General features: G+C 42.8%; 2 protein-coding genes across 2 annotated transcripts; both read left to right on the forward strand.

The window, feature by feature from the left end:
- Positions 1-3294: 3294 nt before the first annotated feature.
- On the forward strand, positions 3295-4251 carry LOC107326618 (olfactory receptor 5AR1-like). The gene has a single exon (XM_088145156.1). It carries the CDS (start codon positions 3295-3297, stop codon positions 4249-4251), a length of 957 nt encoding a protein of 318 aa, XP_088001282.1.
- An 8339-nt stretch (positions 4252-12590) lies between these two features.
- Positions 12591-13451, forward strand: LOC148215034 (uncharacterized protein F54H12.2-like). The gene has a single exon (XM_088145122.1). It carries the CDS (start codon positions 12591-12593, stop codon positions 13449-13451), a length of 861 nt encoding a protein of 286 aa, XP_088001248.1.
- The last annotated feature ends 1445 nt before the right edge of the window (positions 13452-14896 follow it).

Genomic DNA, 14896 nt, shown 5'->3' on the forward strand with positions numbered 1-14896 from the left:
AAAATTGCTAAATATAGGGAATTAAATATACTAAAGGTATTAGAAAATTTTGCCTAGGTATTAATAGATGGATCAAACTTCCATTAAGTTGGGGAGGTAAAATGGTTATTAAATTAATACTGTGCCAAGATTAATATATGTATTAAGAGGTATCCCAATATTAAAAAATACTTTCTTAAGATAGATCTGTTAATTTCAGAAGTTATCTGAGAAGAATTTGCCCTGGTTATCCCTGAGGAAGTGGACAAGGTCCTTGGGACTGGGAGTTCCACATCCAGTGCTACAGATGCATGCCCCCCCCCCCCATATTGAGTTTCCAACCTTGCCCTAGCAAAAATATTGCAAAATATAGGGAATTAAATATGCTAAAGATATTAGAAAATATTGCCTAGGTATTAATAGATAGATCAAAATTCCATTAAGTTGGGGAAGTAAAATGGTTATTAAATGAATATTGCACCAAGATAAATCTATGTATTAAGAAGTATCCCAACATGAAAAATATTTTCTTAAGATAGATGTATTATTGAGGAAATTTCCATGGGAAAATAGACCACCTAGGATTTCATTACCTAAATGGAGATCATCTATTGAGAAATGAGAAAATCTTAATCAGATTTTCAAAAAGATCAATGGGCTTACATTTCATCAACTACATCTATGTGGAATGCACATCTATAGAACGTCAGTCTTTGTGGACTCTTTTGAAAAGTCTTTCTGTATTCGCATTAAAGTCCTGGCAATTGCTAGGCTCGATATAGACTAGGCAGGGTATTTTATTCTTGGGTTTACAAGCAGCCAGACATGTCTGAGTTGTAGATTCTTGAATTGTAGATACAAGATGTAATTTGCTTGCCAATAGTCTCCAATTAAAATGATCACAACAAAGAATGAAAATGCAAACACTTATCTCCAGGATCTGGGGTATTGAAGTCCGTGAGGGACAATCTCCCAAGTGATATGAAAAGACATTTAAGCTCTATGCCCCTCTTTACAGGTTTTGTAAGAGCAAAGACTGACTCAACTCCAGGTATGTTGGCTATTTCAGAAAAAGATTTATGCTAAAGTTTAGGTTAGACTTTTTGCCATTATGCACTGCATTTTTATGTTAACAAAAACAACCTTTATGGGGACTGAGAAGTCTCTAAACCTTATTAAAGTCAGACAAGCTTACGTTCTGAGTTTCAATAGATGTATAACAGTTCAGTTTCAAGCTATTAAATGATTCTCAAGGCTTAATTCCACATGAATCTATAAGAACAGGATTTAGAAGAAGATGGATGCTGTAAAGAAGAGTGAAAATGCATCCATTATAAGGATCCCTTCAACAGAGTTCCATAATGTAGAGAAAGCTTGAAAACTTGGAATTAATACAAATCACATGACTAGTATCAGAACGATTCTTTTAGCAAGACTGGCTCATCCTCACGTTCAGGAATCCCCTTTTACTCAATGTCTGATCTGAGCTTTACTGAGAACAGGACATGATTTCCATGTGTAGCATAGAGAATGAGAATCATCCCCTCTCCCAACTGTAACAATAAACATGTAGTCTCTTGCCCTCTCCTGACTTCAGTTTAATTTAATGTAATTAAATGGAATCTTTCTAATTTGAGTTCCAAGTAAGTCTAAATAAGAATGAGACAATAACTAGAAGCAAAGTTAGGAATCTGTATCGAGTAATGGCAAGAAATTGCTTTGGACCATTGTCATCAAAGACGGAAGAGATAGGCTTCTTGCCCCGTTCTCTATCAGATGAGTTGTCCAAGGGAGCTTTTCAGGGCTCCCCGGTTCAAGTCCAGGGCTTAACTCCATCCAGACACCATCTAAACTCTATCATGAGAAGTCTGGGGGATTCTTTGTGGATGAGAAAACTCATATTTAGGACAGACAGGATGTCTTTTCGGGGAACATTATATCAAGGTTTTACTATCTGCTTCAATTAGTGTTGTTACTTGTCTCTGTAAAAAGGGCATAAGATTTTATCTCCCCCCCAGCTTGGTATATGAGGGTGTCTAAGCATTTCTCTTTGACAACATCCATCACATCACTAATATCTGTTTTTCACCCTGCCCTTTAGAGGAGGTGTGGTGAGGATCTTGATCAACAGTTACCTCAGCCAAAGTATTAGATATTTTGCCAAACTGATGGATAGGGTTTTATTGATCCTACAGCTTCAGGACTTCTTAGTTAAAACTTGAACCTTCCCAGCCTGGGATGAGGCTCAGATCTGGCATGAAGAACCTTTGGTCATCCTGGTGGATGATTTCTACAAGCAGAGACATCAGGAAAGAATGCAACCCTCTTGATGTACCTACATCTTTCAGTGCCTTCATACATCAGTGATAATGGAGCATTGGCAGTGAGAATTTGGAGGCATCACTTTCCAACTGTTCCACTCCTACCTATAAAGATATCTCAAGTAATTATTGCCGGATTTCTTAACCTTTATCATTAAAATGTTGGTCAAAAGTGCTTTAATAAATAGGCTAATAGAATCTGTGTACTTCCTACATTACTTGGCTCCACATCAAAATAAATTCAGTTGTCACCAAAGGCAAGGGACACCATAGGTACACAGAGGGGTGTCACACAGGCAATGTGGAGGGGAAAATTGTGTAAAAGCGAACACATGCAAGAAAGAACAATAAACGGACATGAAATTCCAGGTTGGTGTATGTTGAGAGCTTCTGAAACAAAGAATCTTTTAATGGCTGCTTGAACCTGAAATTAGGACCCCAAAGAAACAAAACTGAAAAATGAATGGGGTGGGAATCTCATGTACTCTACCACCTGCCAACTTGCCTTCTACTGAACGGAGACCTGGGATGAAGGGGGTCTGAACCAGGACTTCTGGAGCTTTCAAATCCCCCTTTCTCAGACATGTTGCAAGGTTTTGGAATGGTGGTAGGAGGGAGGATTGCAAATGCCAGCTGCCGTAAGTACATTAAAATCCAAGATATACTTTTACAGCAACAGACATAGAAATATATTGATCTGTGTCCTTCACTGACATTGAAACACCAAATGAAGCAAGTATATTAGAATTATGTATATTCTTACAAGGTACATTTTTGCATAATAAATAGATTCCACCTAGAAAATATACTGCATGCTGAGTTAAGTTAGTAATGAGGTCCCAGTTCTCTTAAAAAAAAATCCAGCTTGTTCTTGCATCAAGATAGGAACATGCATGAAGCTCTAAGTAATATAATGTTATTTTCCCTCACAAGAGAGCAGAAAAAACTTTCAGGATCGGTTAATAACCTAAACCAACCATCCCCTGAGGAAATCATGGATAAAGGAAATAATTCTGTCATTACTGAATTCATTCTTCAGGGATTCACAGACAATCCCAAAATACAGCTTGTTCTTTTTATCATCTTCCTCTTCGTTTATGCCATCACTGTGTTAGGGAATCTCATCATGATTCTATTGATTTGCACTCAACCCCAACTCCACAAACCCATGTATTACTTCCTGGGCAACCTCTCCTTTGTGGATCTCTGCTGTTCCTCAGCCATTGCTCCTAAAATGCTGTCTGACTTATTAAGTGCAACGAAAAGGATTTCTTACAGTGCCTGTGCTACACAGTTCTTTCTATTTGATATGCTTGCAGATGCAGAATGCCTTTTGTTGGCTGTGATGGCCTATGATCGATATGTAGCCATCTGCAATCCACTTCTCTATTCAAATGTAATGTCCAAAAAGACCTGCCAGCAATTGATCACTATTGTGTACTTTACAGCTCTCCTGGATTCAACAATACACACTTCCTGTACATTCCGACTGTCTTTCTGCAACTCTAACATTATCAATCACTTCTTCTGTAATGAATTTCCACTCCTAGTACTCTCCTGTTCTGAGACGTATGTTAATGAGATGGTGATATTTACCATTGATGGCTTCCTTGAAGCAGGCAGCATTGGTATGGTTCTTGTATCCTATGTGTATATTTTGGCTACCATCCTGAGAACGCGCTCAGCTGAGGGCAGGCGCAAGGCGTTTTCCACTTGTGTTTCTCACCTGACGGCTGTCGGGATATTCCATGGAACAATTCTCTATATGTACTTCCGGCCCAGCTCCAGCTTTTCCATGGATCAAGACAAATGGGCCTCATTGTTCTACACGGTTGTGATCCCCATGCTCAACCCTCTGATCTACAGCCTGAGGAACAAGGAGGTGAAAGATGCTCTGACAAAATCAGTGGGCAATGTATGGATTTGGAAAGGGATAAACTTTGTTTTATAAAAACTTGCAAATGTAGCCATTTGGGTGAAAAACATACTGAAGGCTTATCTAGATGATATGGTAAAATGAGTGGGTGATACATGGATTTTTAAAGGAAATAGCTCTAGACAAATTTAAAACACAACTTGATCACAACCTCTGCCACTTCTGCAGAAGTAAGTCTTTGATGGAAAAAAGAACACTTTGCATACTCTTGTCTTTCAAACTGCGTGTACTGTATGTCAGATCACTTACTCTTCTGAATATTATCTGAATAAAAAGCACATTTTATACAAATAAAATATAGTTCATTAACATGCGTCCCAACCTCTGCCATAGGCCATTCTTTCAGTTTAATCAAAGAAGTTTTGCCCTTCCAGCTGGTTCCCCCATAGCCATTCCCAGGATCTTCAGCCATAAACAATGGCAGCCAGGCACGTGTCCAGCAAAAGATGGTTCCTGCAAGTCCTGAATCAAAATGATTGATTGTACAAATCACAGGATCAAAACCCTTTATAACTACTGACTGTAGAAATGACAAGGCGGCGAGTTTGTAAATTAGCCATGAGTATAATCTTTACAAGCTTAAAAATATCTGACTTCAAGTTCTTTCTGGGGTAAAGGAGACTACCTGTTCAATTAGCCTTGTCCTATCTAGGGCAATGTTGGTTAGGATTCATCAATTTGGAGCCAACACATATACCGGTTTGAAGGAAGTTGTTTTAAACTCCACACCACTGAAAGAAATGAAATCAAACATTAAATTAAAACATTTTATGGATTTTTTTGTTCCTTTTAGTTACTAGGATTTGTTTCTTTTGGCAACTGAATAGATACTATTATTCACAAAGCTAAGGAAAGTCCTGCTGGGGAATAATGAACATATTTTTGATGCACTTGCTGTAGAACTCTACAACTAGCAGAAATCGATAGGGCTAGTTCTTATCATTTAGTCATTCCATCTCGAAAATGCATTTAAAGCTGAAGAAGAGGTAGGAAAAAACGCAAATAAAATATCAAAGGGGACAAGAAAGATCTTTTACATGGAAAAAGGAAATGGGGTGTGGGGGCAAGGTCATAAAATTGTGCGGAGAACCTTGGCATAGAAATTATCATCATCATCACCATTATATTTCTGTGGCTTAATTTGATACAACATTATTAACAAAACTGATAAAAATATGTTAATATATTGTGTCTGGCCTCTTCATTTAAAAGATAAGGATGCAATCTGCCAGTTCTACTGGTTTTATGCCAAGTAAGAAGATTGGCTTGTCTAGTTCTGTGCAGTCTAACTGGACCAGCAATATGTTCCCAGGATTTCACAGGAGACTTTCCTAGCCTTACCTGGAGGTGCAAAGAATCTCCTCTACCTTCAGACTGGAAGTGTGTGTGGGTTCATTGTCTCTCTGGGTGGAGGAAAACTAGATCAGCTCTGGATTAATAATCAAGTAATATACTTCTTGAACAAAATGCCTTGCGTGTTTATAAACCTGTCCATGTGTCTTCCTATGCAGAAAAAAAGAAGCCTGCCACACTGTACAGTGGCTCTTGTGGCCATTGTCTGCTTTTGGCTACCAGTACCCATAAGACTTGGAGGGACTGAGGTCTGCCTGGAATGTGTTGTTTAGCAGCTCCATGGACTTTACCTCAGTGCCCCCGAAGATGAGAGGGCTACATGTGTCAGTTTCTGGATCATCAGTTTGGACAGTGTGCTGGGGTTGGGCACACCTGGGCCACCTCCTCCTCTCTGGGTGGGCACTGGCTTTTGTATCCTTCCTAGTCAGATATAGCGTGTGTGTGTGTGTGTGTCCGTGTGTGTGTGTGTGTTTTCCCTGTTGGCTACCAGGATGAAAGTGGGGAGTCGAGGAGGGTGGAGTGGGGTTGTTGGATAGACTTGAAGCAAGTAAGTGCTATCAGAAGTATCCAAAGATTCGGCTATTTTGGCCACTTGGAGGAGTCTGTTGTTGGTTTGTTTGAATGGGGACTTTTAATCAGGGAGACAGAGGGTCAGATCAGGTCAGGAGGGTCTGGTGGGGGATAGGGCAGGCTATAATATCAGGATGATGATGATGGGCATGGGACAGTAGGGTAGGAATCAATGGCAGGCCACTCTCAGGGAAGGCATTTTTGGTATTTGTTGCCAGTTTCATATTCCAGCCCCCAACGTTGAGCCAACAGTTGGTCTTTGGAGCTTCAGCTCCCCTGTTTTCTCCCTGTTGCTGCTGAATGCAAGGTTGATCGTAGTCAAATCTGCCATATCCATGATTTCCTCATGGGTGCCTGGGTCAACCTAATATCCATTTAAAAAAACTTGGCTGAGCACAGAGGGATTCTTGGTCAGATATCCATGTAGTTGTACTTTGGCTTTGTTAGTCCTATAGAGCCAACCTCTCAGTTATATGAGAAGAATTTGCCCCTGTTAGCCCTGAGGAAGTGGACAGGGTCCTTGGGACTGGGGGTCTACCTCCTGTGTTACAGATGCATGTCCCCCTCCCCCTTCCACCCCAGCTGTCAAGGCTTCCTGGGTGGTGACATGTGGCTGAATCCATGCAGTAGAGAATGCTTCTCTCAGGGAGGGGATGGTTCCAGCTGCTTTGAAAGAAGCAGTGATCTGCCCTTTACTTAATAGGCCATTGCTAGATGCAGCAGATTTTGGAAAATTCTTATTCAGTGTCCAACCTTACCTTGGCAAAAATATTGCTAAATATAGGGAATTATATAAACTAAAGGTATTAGAGAACCTTGCCTAGATATTAATAGATGGATCAAAATTCCATTAAGTTGGAGAGGTAAAATGGTTATTAAATTAATACTGTGCCAAGATTAATATATGTATTAAGAGGTATCGCAATATTAAAAAATATTTTCTTAAGATAGATGTACTATTGAGGAAATTTCCATTGGAAAATAGACCACCTAGGATTTCATTAGCTAAATGGAGATCATCTATTGAGAAATGTGAGTAGTAATTGTACATACAAACTTTAACGGGGGTTGATCAGATAAGGAATTGCTGAGTCATATTGACGTCATGATGACGTCACAGGGCGGGTCGTCAAGGTGTCGCCTGCGGGCGCCCTGGGCATGTGGCCGAGCGGAAATCACTGGGCGGTGTGGGGGGAGAATCATCAAGTCGGTGCCTGTGAGCGCCTTGCGGCCAGCAGGACTAACCAGACCCGGAAGGTCTGCATAAAGGGGCCGGAATGGGTGCGTAACGCGAGCGCCGCCCCGCTGCCGCCACAGCCATCCCAGCCCCAGGCTCGCCAGAGCGCTGCCCGTAGCTGCCGCCCCCGCCCCATCCGGAAGAAAGCGACTTCCCGGCATTTAAAAAGCACCGCCGCAATTAAAAAATAAGCACGTTGCTCGCACACAATAAAGGCTGCAGGCGCCCCGGGTTTTCCTTCCCGGACCCCTCGCACCGTCCCCACCCCATGGAAGCGTCGTGCCGGAACAGCTGCGTAACATGTGCGCCGCCCGCCGCGCAGCCCCGTCCTGCCCCCCCCACCCGGAAGAGAGCGGCTTCCCCGAGTGTAAAGCACAGCTGCGCCGGGCTTTTTTCCTCCCCTTAAAAATGCAGCATCTGAGTGCTGAAACAAGTCCGTAAAAATGCCCTCTCCGGGTGCAGCAAAGTAAATAAACAAATAAGCACGTTACTCACATGATAAAAGGTGCCCGGCTCTCCCCCCCAGAGTTTATCCACGCCAGGGAGAGAAAAAGAACCCTTAAAACATTGTCTCTGGCTACAGGAGTTTTTTCCCTTAAATCCCAAATGCAAGAGGGGCTTGTCAGGGGGTCTGTCTAAAGAAGTACGGGGGGCCCTTATTCCTTAAAAAACATGTTGTTCCCGCCCCAGGGGGGTCATGTCCAGGCATGTTCCAGACACGGCCAGGGGCAGAGGTGTGTTGAGGCCAATGGGGCGCCATACGTGGCACACATGTGGCAGTGGGCAGGACCGTGACGCCAGCGAGGGTTTGGGAGCCAGAGCGCATGTTTCAAAAAACAAAAAGTTGTATTTTTAAGATGGAAAGCACTGCAGAATCTTTGTTCGATGGGATCCCGGCCCCAGAGCACCCAAAAAGAAAATACCCAGGAAAAAAGCCGCCAGGCAGGCACCGTATGAAAGCGGGCAGGACAGGCCGGTTGTGGCGTGTTATTGCACATATTGCAAGCCTGCAGAGGGTAAGCGGCCATAGAGCGTTTTGAATAACGCCCGGCAACAATTCACAGGGGTGATTTAATGTTCTTTTTCTTTTTCTTTTTTCAAAGAAATGAAATGGACTGATGGTGTTGCGCCTGTTTTGAAAGTGTGCATCCTAAAATTTTTATACAGCGGGTTAATGGCCAGGCTGCAAGAAGGCAATGAAGCAGAGATCATCCAAACACTGTGTACTATCCTAACCAGATCTAGGCGGCTTTGGACCCTTATTAACACAGCCATCAGGTTGGACAAACTACTTTTCGCACAGGAAGCCGTTGATCACCTTGAGGATTTTACAGAATGTACTGAGGACTATGATTCACAACCAGTAATGGACAAAATTAAAAATAATCTCTCCAGTAAACTAGGCACATTAAGTTTTACACAAGACAGCCTAGGCGACCTTTGGTCTTTTATAAAATGTATTGAGAGGTCCTCTGACCCGCAGACCGTCATGGCAAGAATCGAGACCGAATTACCAGAATCTCTGAAAAAAATCATAAGAGGGAAACGTGGCGGGGTTTAATTACAATAAACTATTTAATAATAAGAAAAAAAGAAAAAAATTCCCTACATCTTGTGTTTGGCTATTTATTCAAAAACCTCCTAGGGCGGGGTGGAGTTAGGGAACGTGTAGAGACAAGGGCATGCGTGAGGTGTGTTCAGACAAAGCCCTGCAGCAGGCGGTCTAGGTATATGGACTCTGTCTTTTGCACGTATTATATTTGTGAACATCTGGCACCAAAAGGGTCTGACAAGTCAGAGAGAGAGAGAGAGAGAGAGAGAGAGAGAGAGAAGGTTTCTCTTTTGGAAATCATGGCTACGGAAGATTCTAAAGAGGCTTCTGCACCAGTAGACAAACCTAACTGCACCGACTAACTCAAGGCCGTTGCCGGAAGAATGCACCAACATCTGTTGCCGGGGTTTTGATAAAGAAAATTTTTTATTCAGACCCATTTTATTTGGTTGCCATAACACTTGTTGCTATCTTAACGGCAAAGCACCGAGTAAAACAGGAGAAGAAGTGGGCGGCGATACTTACCGGGCAACCTGCGAAATGGTGAGCGATATAGTAATACCCCGTAAAGCATCCGTAGATGGTAAGTAAATATGCATATATTTATGATCGTGTAAATGTTGGGGGGGGGGGGTCACGTATAGCTTTCTAACAGGTAACAGTTTATATTTTGTGCCACCTAGGGGGCAAAGATGTCGAAGAATGCCCTTTTCAGAACTCAGCATCCACCCACCATCTTGCGACTTATCTGACTCGGACAACGACATGGCCTGTGAAATTTATAAAGGGATATTTGGCAATGGTTGCTGGAGCTGCTTGGAGGGCATGGATCAAACAGAGGGGTATGCCGGTTTACCTACTGAAGATGATGAGGGTTTTTTCTCCAATGACATAGATAAGCTGTGCTGAATTGTGTTATCAATTAAAAGTTGTAATAAAGACAAAGTGTTATCATTCTGTCCTAGGACCAGGCATCATGAGGTATGAAAAGGTTCTAAGGGACATTTATTACACGCCAGGGAGGATGGATAGTTATGCAGGGGTAAATTCGCTTTTTCAGGAGGGGAGAAAACATGATAAAAACCTGACCATGAAACAGGTCAAGACACGGCTCTCAGGGCAAGAGGCTTACATGCTTCATAAACCGTCAAGAATTAATTTTTGTAGAAAATTTCATAGAAAATAATTTATTTCGTAGAAATAAAACAGTGGTGTCAGGCATAGATCAACAATGGCAGGCGGATCTCATAGATTTCTCCAAATTTTATAAGGAAAATAATGGAAAAAAGTTTGTTTTAACAGTTATAGATGTATTGTCTAAACATGCCTGGGCATGCCCGTTGGCTGATAAGTCGGGGGATGAGGTTGCAGGAGTCTTCCAGAGAATCTTCGAAACAGGACGCGTACCCCGAAAAATACAGACGGATGCTGGTAAAGAGTTCTTAAATAGACCACTGAAGAAACTTTTAGAACGTTATGGCGTTCAACATTTTGTCACCCATAGTGACACTAAAGCAGTTGTTATAGAGAGGTTCAACTGCACCCTAAAGAATAAACTCTGGCGGTATTTTACAGCTAGAAACATCCATTGGTACATGGACATTTTGCCAGCCATTCTTCAGGGATACAACGGTACTTATCACCGTAGCATACGGACTGCTCCTAATGCTATAAACGTGTCTAATGAAAGAGATGTGTGGTTAAGACTGTATGGGCACATGTAAAAAAGTAAAAGAAAGGAAAAACATCTTAAGGTCGGGGACCACGTTCGGGTATCCAGAGTGAAAGGGAAATTTGAAAAAGGCTATCAGCAAACCTATACGGATGAAATATTCATCATCAAAGAACTGGGGACAAGGGGTGAAAGAACAGTGTATAGATTAAAAGATTATGCCGATGAGCCTGTAAAGGGGTCTTTTTACCCAGAGGAGCTCCAAAAGATATCTGATGACCAACAACATGTATACAGAATTGAAAAAATGATCAGAAAAAGAGCGCGGGGAAAAAATAGAGAGATTCTCGTCAAATGGGTGGGGTGGTCGGAGAAATTCAACAGTTGGATTAAGGAGAGCAAAGCACACCATCTTTGATATGGCTGGTTTTTACATCACCCTTCCCAGCAATGTGTCGGCAGCAGCTTTTCCCAAAAACAAAAGCTCTAATTTTACTATTCAATTAGTGAGGACACTGGATCTTCCAGGGCCGTGGGAAGTCGGGCTAGTAGAGATACAGTATCCACACTGCTGGGACACATTAACTTCAGATCTATATTTTGAAATCCTTACCGAGGAAAGGAGGTGGTATTTTCGTTTGGAAGCCGGTTACTACGCCAGCATCGAGCAGCTGATAGAAATAATGAACAAGCATATAGTGGCCATCGAGGATGGTCCTGAGACGACCCTGCAGTACGACCCTGTGGTTCAAAAAATTAATCTTACAGGAAACGGGACGTATGCCATTCTAACCGGTGACAAACTTGCACATATATTAGGTTTGTTCCCGGGTTTCCGCGCCAAAAAATACCCCTTTGCTGCGGATGTGACCGGAGGATTCAACACATTATATATTTATACAGACATTGTGGAACCCCAGGTAGTTGGTGACTTTTATGTACCGTTACTGCGCTGTGTACCTGTGAGGGGGCAAGACAAAGAATTCATAACGGTAACCTATGACATCCCCCATTATGTCCCGGTCTGCAAACATTTCATCCCTAACATCATGGTAGAAATCAAAACAGAACTAATACATCCATTTTAACCATGGGTAGGTCATCGTCAAGCTTCATTTCAGGCCACAGAAAAGCGAAGGATGGTTGTGATCAAGGAGTACGGGAGACCTCAAGACTATGTGGCCTACTACCGGGATCAAGCAGGTAGTGGTCTTGCGGGCTTCCGAGGAACCCCCATCATGTATGGGACAGGTTTAGGAGGGTTGTTCCGGGGTCTTTTTCGAAAAGCCATGCCTCTTCTAAGGAAAGGGTTAGAAATCGTCAAGCCGCATGTGAAATCTGCAGCCAAGAGCATTGTCAAAGACATGGCTGGTCAGATTGTATCCCACATTATAGGGAGAGGCCAAGAGGGCTTGGGACTGCCTATCCCCTTTAAAAAGAGAAGAGTTGTGAAAAAACGCGCTCATACAAAGAGGAAGCGGGCACAGAAGAGGAAGCGCGGTGACAGCCAAGATATATTCTAATACAAAATGTCTTTTATCCATGAGGCTTCGCAGGAGTGTGTGAAGTTGGAACTGGATCTTTTTCAACTGCCACCTACACAAACCAGTGTTGAAAACAGCATGTATGTCGAGATCCTGCCTTTATCTGCGCTAACACCCAATGCCCCCCTGGAATTTTTTATCACAGGACACGGCGAGCATTACACAGATTTAAACAACACATTGTTGCACATGACTTGCAAGATTGTAAATGCGGACAGCACAGATATCGCTGACGACGCATTTGGTCAACTATCCTATAACATCGCTGTTTAACCAACTGGATGTTACCCTGGGAGATCGTCTCATTACGCAGAGCCATCACTGCTATCCTTATAGAGCCATGATCAACTGATTCTGAATTATGGCGCTGATACTCTAGGAACCCAATTTACAGCCAGGGGGTTTTACAAAGATGAGCCAAGCCGCATGGAGAGCACTTTACTGACAGGTGTGGGCAATAGTGGATTCAGAGCGAGAGCAAACTACACCGCTGCTAGTCATAAATGGGACCTGATTGGCCTGTTGCATAGTGATCTTTTTTTTCAAGACAAGCTGTTAATTAATGGTGTTGATGTGAAAATCAAACTCACAAGAAGCAGAAATGAATTTTGTCTAATGAGGGACAGCAACGAGAATTACAAAGTGCAGCTGGTGTCGGCCTCTCTTTTTGTGAAACGTGTAAAAGTATCAGCCGGAGTGCGTTTGGGCCACGCGGAAGCTTTGCTGACCAACAATGCCAAGTACCCCATTGATCGAGTGGGGATGAAGGTTTACAGCATTCCGGCAGGCAGCCTTGTGTGTAATCAGGAAAACCTTTTTCTGGGCCAGCTACCTAAACAACTAGTGATTGGTTTTGTGGATAACGCCTCTTTCAGTGGTGAATATGACAGAAACCCATTCAATTTTAAGAACTTCAATGTCAATTTTTGTGCACTGAATTGCGATGGTGAACAGATCCTCGCTAAGCCTCTTCAGCCTGATTATGAACACGACCTTTATGTGAGAGAGTACATGCAGATGGTGCAGATGACCGGTAAAGGTATAAAAGACAGACCTCTCTTAATCAGCCGGGGAGAATTTAAGACAGGGTATAACTTATATTGTTTTGATCTATGTCCCGATCACGGGTGTGCCGAGCACTATTCTTTGATCAGAAATGGCAACCTCAGAGCGGAAATTAGATTCGCACAACCCCTACTCAACACCGTCAACATGATACTCTACACCATCTTTGAAAACGTTCTTGAAATAAGCCACACCAGAAATGTGCTTTTTGATTATATGTGAGAATGGACACCCTACAGATCCTGCGGTTCTTCTCTGGAAACCCTGATTTTTTAGGGGTGTACCCCTGTGATCTGCTACCCACGATGCTGATCTCCAAAAGGTCTTTCGGATTAATTGTAAACACCCACCCTCAGACTTTACCCAGAGAACACTGGTTAGCCCTCTACTTCCCAGCTCCTGGATATGGGGAATTTTTTGATTCTTACGGAAGACCGCCAGGCAGTCTGGACTTTCCCAGATCCATAGTGAGGTTCTTAGAGCGTCAGTCTAAGAAGTACACATTTCATCAGCGGTGGTTGCAACACCCCAGCACTGTGACCTGTGGGCAACATTGTGTGTTTTTTCTACAGAACCGGTTTAAAGGCATGGGCTATGAAAATATTTTAAAGATGTACTCTGATGTTAATATTAAAAATGATCAAATGGTCCAGTGGTATGTAAAAGCCATAAAGGGGGGAAGGGGGCCTGGAACATGTATCAACCACCAATGTATGCAATCGTCTGTGCCTTACTGTAAAATAAAGAGAAAGACTTAAACATTTTTTACTGGTTTCACAATGTTTTTATTTATACCACACAGCATACATCGTTTACAAACTGAGCCAGTCACCAAACCTAAGCCTACTTCTAGGATTTAGCAACCAGGATCTAGAGGGTGTATCAGTAACCAGAGGATCTGTTTGACCCATCATAACAGAATCAGGGCTAATAGCAGTTTCACCCTTAGCGGGCGGGGGATCTTTCAACCTTTCTAATTCATCTTTAACCGCTGTAGACCCCAGCACAGAGGTTGGAACATTTGTCTCAGCCATAGCATTCATAAATTCACCCCAGCCTTTAGGTTTCCACTTCTCAGTAAGGGGGCGGTGTTGCGTGGCCCCTTTCACCAGATCTAAAATGTTAGTACCGGGAATAGGCACGCCCTTGTACAAAAATGTGCCGTGCTCATCCCAGGATGATACAGTATGTCCCAGTGCTGTTTCATTTTGTTAAGCAAAAGTTCAGCATTTTTCCTGTAACGTGTGCTCACGCCACTTAGGATGTCATGTAGTGCAGTGTCCTGGGGGGACATCTGTGATAGTTGTTCCGCCAACGCCTGAGGTTGCCGGCTCTCTTCTGAGGGGTAAATGAGAGTCAGGCTGTCTTTTTCAGAATCGTTTTGTCTATTCAGTCTTAGAAACCTCTGCAGCACAGAATTATAGAGTTTAATCTTTTTATCCTCCCGCAAATCAGGTCTCTGAAGAATGGTCCACATCTCATCATCCAGCCAGTTAGCAGCTACAACCCCCATAGTGGCTGTTCTGCTCTGTAGTTGCTCCATCTGACGGCGCGACACCAAAAACATTTTCTGCACATGTTCCATGGGTTAATGAGTGAACAGACTAGCCAGCAGCGGTATAGTTGCCCCCAGTAACGATCCAACGAAGCCCCCTGACTGGCGAATG

This window comes from Python bivittatus, unplaced genomic scaffold, assembly GCF_059951505.1.
Source record: "Python bivittatus isolate LINGU-HERP-01145 unplaced genomic scaffold, Pbiv_v1 ctg000480_np1212, whole genome shotgun sequence".
Classification (NCBI taxonomy): domain Eukaryota; kingdom Metazoa; phylum Chordata; class Lepidosauria; order Squamata; family Pythonidae; genus Python; species Python bivittatus.

Bases quoted from the DNA above. Each gene is read 5' to 3' on its own strand.
- LOC107326618 (XM_088145156.1), top strand. From the start codon at position 3,295: ATGGATAAAGGAAATAATTCTGTCATTACTGAATTCATTCTTCAGGGA.
- LOC148215034 (XM_088145122.1), top strand. From the start codon at position 12,591: ATGGAGAGCACTTTACTGACAGGTGTGGGCAATAGTGGATTCAGAGCG.